The 8,500-nt window shown below is 35.9% G+C and overlaps 1 protein-coding gene across 1 annotated transcript; it reads right to left on the bottom strand.

Annotated features, from left to right (window-relative positions):
• Positions 1 to 3,433: 3,433 nt before the first annotated feature.
• LOC118273509 (protein Wnt-4) lies at positions 3,434 to 5,613 on the bottom strand. Its single transcript, XM_035590504.2, has 2 exons — positions 5,475 to 5,613; positions 3,434 to 4,479 (listed from the first exon to the last, which is right to left on the bottom strand). The coding sequence occupies exons 1-2, from the start codon at positions 5,546 to 5,548 to the stop codon at positions 3,531 to 3,533; spliced, it is 1,023 nt and encodes a 340-aa protein (XP_035446397.1). The 5' UTR covers positions 5,549 to 5,613; the 3' UTR covers positions 3,434 to 3,530.
• Positions 5,614 to 8,500: the final 2,887 nt, after the last annotated feature.

Here is an 8,500-nt window from a genome sequence, read left to right as displayed (position 1 = left end):
TCGAAAACCTGGAGTAGGTACGGGTGGTTTCAGGTCCACAGGCAGGAGAAGTCATTGGATGACTTTCTCCCTTAAAAACAGTGTCATTATTTTATGAGATATATTCTAGTAATCAAAAAGTAGATTTTTCTATTGATTAGTGTCACTAATCAATAGAAAAATCACATAACACTGTCGTGTGAAGTTGAAGTACTGGAACATTCATGCATTAAACATTTAAACTGCAGCACTTTCACTCAAATATTAGCAAAACAAAACTACACCAAAAAATCGTGAGACAAATTCTTCAAATAACACACACATTTGTGACTCACGGTCGAGTTGGAACACGCGTAAGGGCAAACCTCGCTTCGGGTCAATAAATAAATAAATCTCAAAGCTGCCGTTTTTTAGCTTATTTTTCATTAATATCGTAATTATGTGAGTTGGCATCGAAAACAAACCGCAATTTTGTGGCCAGCCTTAATGGTTTAAGGGTCAATTATAGGCGTTATAATAATAATGCTGAGCGATCTTTAGACTTAATACGCATCCGTGTTAGTCATTCATTTGATTGTGAACCGTTTTATTTAAATTTTGCTTCATTTTTGAAGAGTTTCGCTATGTTTTAGGGTTGGGGTGATGTCATGTCGATACGAGTATAGAGTGATGAAACACTATTCGGTTTTGTGAAATTATGACACGCCCTTTAACTTAACTTTTAATGAATATATAATATGACATTGCCAGCTGAGGTTCTAAAAAGCAAAAAATTATTTGATTCTCTTAGAACATCCTTACACTAAAAAAAATATATATCCGCTACAACTGCTAATCAAATAGTTTGTTAAAATAATTGATTTTTTTTTTATATAATTGATCACTATTTATCATACACATTTTCCAACACCCCCTATCTGAATAAAGACGTGACATTTCAAATATTGTGTTGTAGTCGATATAAAGGTGAAATTTATTTTGTTCGCGCTCCCTCAGTTGCGAGCCGAATGTGTCGTGTAACATCATTCACGACTCAATGAGTCGATAGTGAGTGGCTTCGATATCGATAATTTATTTTATATTCGTTATGCACATCACTAATGAGTTGGGTTTGTATGAGTTCGATTTATTTGGATTGGACATACTTACTCTTTGAGATCCTACGTTCAATATTGAAGTTAGGAGTATCCCCCAGCGTATGGCAACAGGCACATTATATGGCACTTATAACACAAATGGTGAAAAGTGGGTGTTCATTGCGATATTACGTGCCGTAATGTGCACCTCTGTCTACCTCTTTGGGGATAAAAGGTGTGACGAAGGTTTTTCTCAAAGGTTTTCTTTATCTTTTGTTTTTTATTTTCTATCTAAATTGGAATGGAATCTGACGGTATTTGGCATACAGATTATACAGATTTTCTAGTTTTAAATAATGAACCAAAATGGAAGTGCATAAAGGCTAAAGGTATTTCGGATCTATAAGAAAATACATAAGGGATTACAAATAATTTTAATATCATTAACATCATTCGGAAGCGGGTTTACCAGGGCGCCGGAGCTCAAAAGCAGGACTAGGAACGGGGCGGTTTTTAGTCAGTCAGAGTCTGAGATTCTCTCCCGTCGCCCAAGGTTTGTCATTGTTTTTGAATGAATTTCCTAACTTAAAAAAAATCATTAACATCATATTTGTGGTCAAACGAGTTAATAACATATAGATAGGATATAACTAATTATTGTAATCAGCGTAAACTGTAAGCTACACGAAAAAGGTTTTATAACGCTTTTAATTGAGCACTTACACCTTACTTTATCTTTATCATATAATTTAATCCAAAAATTGATTTATCTTGCTGACCTTACGCAGATTTCCACGCATATAATATTTCGCGATCGACATGCATTAAGCTGATGTTATCGAAGCATCTGGATTCCATAGCGGCGAAATTATGAATAACGCATCAACTCAAACATGTCTGAATCTCAGGAATTTTAAAATAAAACGTTGTATTTTTTTTTTTGCTGACCGTATTTATGTGTCAAATTGCTTTCATTTTTTGTTTTATTTGGTGTAATATTTTAATTGTGTTATATTATTGTTATATCTATTTAATTACAAAGTGAGCGAAATTCGTTTTTAAATTAAAGGACAATACGTAAAGATAAAAAAAATGATTTACAGTATCGCCATCTATGACGTACAAATCACAACCATGACTCTTACTACTACTGCCATCTGGTGGAAAAAGAAATAACTTGCAAGGAAATGAAGCGTCGAGCTTACGTTAAGCTTTTTGTTCCATTGCAGATGGCAGTTTAGGCAGTAGTACGTGTCGAAAATACTAGATGGCGTAACATTATCGTATATGTTTAAGTTTTTGATTTAATGTTTTTGTAGATGTAAAAGAAAATTGAAAGATAACCCACGGATAGAACATAAGAATTAACATAAGAATTAGTACCTGAAAACAACTAGGAATCGCATATAATAAATAATATCTGAGTTTACCCAGCCTGGGCACAACAAAATACATTTTGGGCACAACCCACTTTCAAAAGCAATATGAATTAAAAATCAAAGTAAACTAAAACACTACTGAAGACGTGTAGAAACCTAAAGGTAAATGCAAATGTGACTTTTTCCAAGTTAGTGTACTTTCTAAGATTATTTAAACACCACTGACAAACGGTAAAGGAAAACATCGTGAGGAAACCTGGGATTATAATTTCTAATTATAAGTTTGAAATTGCCAATCCGCATTGAGCAAGCGTGGTGATTAATGCTCAAACCTTCTCCGTGCGACAAGAGGCTTTTGGTCAGCAGTGGCCACTTATAGGCTATTGAAAATAAAACAACAATAATTTATTAAAAAAAAATAGAATATAATTTTCCCACCAGACGCAGACATGCATTTACCTTCTACTTAACTAAAGCACACCTTTAATATCACAGCTGGACCGACCATATACATAGACACACCCCGTCTCGGCCGCATATCACATACAACCTTATCTTAAAACAAATACATGAGCAATTTAATATTTAAATAAGTAAAAATAGTTCACAATTTCATTTAAAATTTAGTAATTTTGAGTCTACACCTTAAAACTAGTTTCCTTAAATGTCATCAAGTATTTATCGTCGAGATTATCATGAATATTTGTAAACCTTGTATTAGTATCGATACATATTAGTTTTTGCAATTACTTACTATCAAAATTCTCAGAAGTTTAGGTATTAAGTAGGAAACTTATTATGGCATTTGGATGCTTTTTCACTAGAGATGTGCTATGCTACGTTGCTATGGATGCGTTTTTCCACCAACCATATTCATAGCTACAGATATCATAGCACTTGTGGAAGCGGACTCAGCTTTCACAGCTTATTACATCTTCGCTACCGACATAGCACATTTCTGGTGGAAAAGCATCCTTACACTGATGCAATTAAAAAACCATGAATTTATTTTGCCTTCGTTGGAGTAAACCATTTCAGTTCCATATTTGCTGTCAAAACACTACAAACCTAACAAGTTCGAATATGGCACAAAAACTCACTTGCAAGTATACTGATCGACCTCCTCAACACAAGTATCACATTGCACGAAACAGCAATTGACCATTTTACATCTGCACCTTGAAGTGACAGTTTTCTTATTCGTTATAATACCTCTACCACAGCATAAAGTAGCACAGTTATGTCTGTCCTTACATACCCTGCCTTTAGTACTGACACATAAGTTAGGCGTCTTCTGCAAATACAGCAAATTTTTCCTTTCTACCTTCATTCTGTTCCTCACTTTTGGTGTTATCGCTCTTTTCGTCGTATAGTTCATGATCTTCTTTTTCACCGCATGGTGGTAGTGCTTCTTCAAAAGGCCCATCGCTGAGTTGAAAGGCCCCAATCGCTTCCAACATGTCTTTGTAGTGCAGGATCCTGAGAATCCATGGCATTTGCAAACTTCTTTTAGCTGTTCTCCTATAGAATCGACTCCTACAATGACATCTTGCTTCAATATTTCCGCAATTTGGTCGTTACCAGCATGTTTGAAATCCAGAAAGTTTTTTGTTAATCTCTTCCCATGTCTGAAGTCGTCTCCACAGCCAGCCATTTTCCAAGTATTGTTTTTGCCAAAATTTCCGGGACACGAGCATGAGGATAGATCCCCAGAGGCACATGCCTTTGCTACTGAATGCGTGATGGAAGCTGCCATCAGGGCATGGACGAACGCCGTTTCTCTGAATAATTTATTGAATATACTCCTCTTAGCCTTTCTATTGAACACAAGGGAGCAATTCCACCTGTCATATTGGAAGGTTTCTTCACAGGCCGCAATCGCTTGTTCCTTAGCAATGGTCAAAACGTTTGCTAATCCTGTGTCTCTCTCGCAAATTTTATTTTGCCGTTTCGACGCTCTGATCAGTTTGCAGGGCCCAGGGTACATCTCGTTTGTTCGGTCAGTAAATAAAGCTTCTATTGTCTTCTGTAAGATCGGCTGAGATCTGTGGATTGTAAATAATTTTGAATTAGTACCAACTAAAACGTGAACCATTTATATTCTAAGAATTGTAGGTTGCAGTTGTAGGTTTCGCAGGCCCGGAAACAATGAATTATATTTTAGTAGATTTCAGAGGCTATCTTAGTAGGAGGATATCTTATCAGTTTATAAAGGGACAAAATACAAAAATCTCGCTTGAGGAAATCACCATTCATAATTTATCATTTATTATTTATACAACAAACAAAAATGGCACTTTCCAACTTAGTAATTACTTGGAAAGCATTGAAGTATGTAAATAAGAAACAAGTTCATTACTGTTCGGTAAAAAGGATAATTTTCAAAGAACATTAACGAGTTTCATTAGCACCCTATTCCAACAAAGGATTGGGTCGGTGGGCGTGACTAATTAAATTACTCATAATACTCTTTAAATAGATTTTTTGTTCTTAAACATTATATTAGAAGGGCTTTTAGGCTTTTTGTGAATTTCAGTTAACAAACTACGTCACACCTTTTATCGCCGAAGGGATAGGCAGAGGTGTACATTGCAGCACAAATTCTATGTTAAAGTAAATGAACTTATGCCCGTTTTGTAAAAACTAAATACATATCATGCTCTTTAAAGTATTAAGTATGCCTAATTAGGCAATACCAATTGGTAAAAAGAAATTTGCACTTAAGTTCAATTTCAATAATCGATTTTTTACGATTCAAAATGTAAATTTTCATAGAGATGTCTCTATTAAATTTTCATAGAGATTAAATTTTCATAGAGGTGTATCACAGTGATTCACTTGTCATTATGCCGATCACCAGAAATAATATGTGGCTTGCTTCTATTTTATAGACTAAAGAGAAACTGCTAGAGCACTTCATTATGTGTTTGAGAACCAATAGGAGCTCCACATCTTGCCGGAGACCTAGGATCAGCAATGAACGTAACCCACAATGATGATGATGTGGTTAGAAAAGAGGAAATTAAAAAAAGAAACTCACCCTTCAACAATTTTCGAAGCAAAAATAGAAACGGCACATAACAACAAAACATTGAATACACAATAACTAAACATGTTTAATAAGATCTTAACAATCACATGATCACCGTCTTTTGCTATCCACTACAAAATGGTAAAAATGACTCGGTACACGAAGTGAGGCGTCGCGTCACTTTATCTTCAAAGGGTGGGTCTTCCAAATATGGTAATGACAAACTAAGAAATCAGTCTGTGTTCGCCTGTTACACAAATATTGACACGAGTCATACTTAACTTGAACTTGTTGTAGTGACGGACTAATTTCCGTCTGTTCTGTTTTATTGGTATGGATAAAGGGGTCATTAGCTTTTCGTATTGTTTGGATTTAGGTAAGGTTGTTTGGATTTTAACTGTGCTAACAATAGAAAGGCTTTTGATTACTGTGAGCCCCACCCCCAACAGTATAAACCTGTGTCTCTGCTAAAAGCAATAATTTTGTCGTATCATCACGCCTTTTAACCCCGAAAGGGTAGGCAGAGTCCCACATTTTGGCGCGTAATGCCACTGTAGGTATCATGTATACCCAGTTTTCACTTTTTATGTTGTAAGTCCTATGTTCCATTCCACGTAGGGGGTGAGCCAGACTACTGACGTGCTACTGAGAAATCTTCAAAAACCGAAAAAACTTGTAATACTTTGCCCGAGCCGGGAATTGAACCCGAGATTAGATTTATGTGTTGGGAAGATGCCGTGTAATATATTTAAAATCACCTTCTTATTTTTAACCTTTATCAAGAATATCAATGCCATTTTTGTCTTTTTCTTGCTCATCTCTTAAGACTTTAATTACCTTATAAGTGTAACAACATACTTCCTTTTTCCTCTATGTACACAAGAGCATCACTTAAGCTTCGAGCTCAGCTCGAGACCGGTTGATTATTTCCGTGCACGCTACCAATTTGCCGGTAGCCGGTAACTTGGCATCTGTGAGTACGCATGCAAAGCAGCCGGCAGTAAGGCGGCGTCGTGGAAACTCACAGGTGGATATAATGTTTTGGATGAGGTTCTGTCTTACTTTTGGAGCAGTCTTATCTTAAGGTTTGGTAACAGTATCATTGGTATATAGAATAGAATCAGGCGTTACTTTGCGGAAATCGATATTATACTTATAATTGCAAAAATATTATAATTTTTAATTCCGCTGCAGGAATTAATTTGCTATATGCAGCACCGCACACACACACGACACGCAACATACCAATCAACATGTGTTTCACTCATCCTCCTTCATCATCAGGATCATCTTCAGGAGGTCTCGTCTGATGTCGGCAGGTGTCTCAAATGATTTTGAACAATGATGACGGACTATATTATTTTATTAACAGCAGGGCGTTTAACATAATGACGTTCTACGTAGAGGACTTAGGGGAGGTCTTCGTTCAGCAGAGGACGTCTCTCAGCTGATGATGATGATGATGATGAGGGCGTTTAATATAATTTAAGAAATTTTACGACTCAAGAGGAAATAATAGACAAAACATTTTCATAATATAATCCTGAAGCATAAAACATAAGGAAAACATCCCATCAAAGAGCCATTATCTTCTTAAATTTGAGGAGGTAAAAGACCTCACTATGAAAGGCCCCTAACATCGATTACCGATACGGGTTCTAATTCTCAGCTGCCGTATGCAGAATCAGGCATAATGGAATCGACACGTGCCTACCTCTGTACCTAACTAGGTCATTTGCAACAGCATCTGAGCATAAAAGTCCTAAGTCTGTTCAGATGGAATATATTTTTTGCGAGAAAAATAAAATCAAATTGTAAATCGGAATGTTGCATTTGATGAAACGCAGGTACTCATTAGAATATTTGTGAGGAGTAATGAGTTCATACAAATATCAATGAATACAAAAATCAATGAACTTTTGGTGATTATTATTTTTAAATTGCATTGTTCACCCGCGACTACACTCATATTAAAGGCACATGAAAAGGTAGTAATTTCACTTATCTCATAAAAATGATTTTTGGCAACACCTAATGGTAAACAGTCATCGCCGCCCATGGAAACCCGAAACATTAGAGGCGTTACAATTGCATTGCCGGTTAGGAATTGTCAGGAAAGTGGCAGGGGGTTAGGAATTTAAAGGTGAATGCGGATTCGGAGATTGGTAAAATTGGGAAGGTTAATAAATAATTATTGATACAAATACGGTGGACTAAATAGTGCCAAGACTTTTACAGCTAAAGATATATATTTGCGTTCGTATTGTGACTCCTAAGAATATCTCAAAACCCATTATCCAAGACTGACTTCTTAAACCCAATCAGACTTGAACACGAAAGGGAACAGGATTTGAGCTCTAAGTATGTCTATAAACCTTTAGTGCTCACGTCTAGACTACACTAAACTTGATTTATAGCAATTCAGAACGACTAAAGAAGAAATACACTCGTCTATGTCTGTTTAGACAACACAGACCGACAGACAGATCTATTTATTAATCTTGAACAGAAATATTTTAGACAGATTTTTTATTTAGAAAGAATAGATGACAGCAGATTTACAAAAGAAATATACAAGACGAATATAAGTGGGGCCCTGACGGACATATAGCGACCAGATTGGCGATACATTAAAAAAGGGCCAAATTAAAAGTACCTTTAACAGACGAGCATGCATGAAAAGACTGATGACTGTTAATGAAGCGAAAAAGGTGTGTAAGAATCGTAGCAATTGGCGTTTCATTGTCTCTGCCTACCCCCATGGGAGACAGGCGTGAGGTTATATATGTATGTAGATTTTTATTTCTGTCTGGCAAGGTTTTTTAAAAGGTTTTTGATATGAAATGGTTTGTTTGCTTCTAGATATTTGTGCAAAGTTAACTTTCACACAAAAGTGTCTGGGTTGAATCTGACTTCGCTTCGCTGAGTGCAAGTGAGCACTGATTTACATAGATGCTGATGCATTGGATGTGGTATGATTATACAAATGCGTTTTAAGTAAGTTTAAAGTTTTTAGAGATCAGCAGTAGATAAGA

The sequence above is a fragment of the Spodoptera frugiperda genome, chromosome 1 (genome assembly GCF_023101765.2).
Source record: "Spodoptera frugiperda isolate SF20-4 chromosome 1, AGI-APGP_CSIRO_Sfru_2.0, whole genome shotgun sequence".
Taxonomy (NCBI): domain Eukaryota; kingdom Metazoa; phylum Arthropoda; class Insecta; order Lepidoptera; family Noctuidae; genus Spodoptera; species Spodoptera frugiperda.
This window is presented reverse-complemented; position numbering and strand designations above follow the sequence as displayed.

Coding starts and splice junctions, on each gene's coding strand:
- LOC118273509 (XM_035590504.2), bottom strand. CDS start 5,548: ATGTTTAGTTATTGTGTATTCAATGTTTTGTTGTTATGTGCCGTTTCT. Junction 4,480..5,474: donor GCTTCGAAAATTGTTGAAGG/GTGAGTTTCTTT, acceptor TACAATCCACAG/ATCTCAGCCGATCTTACAGA.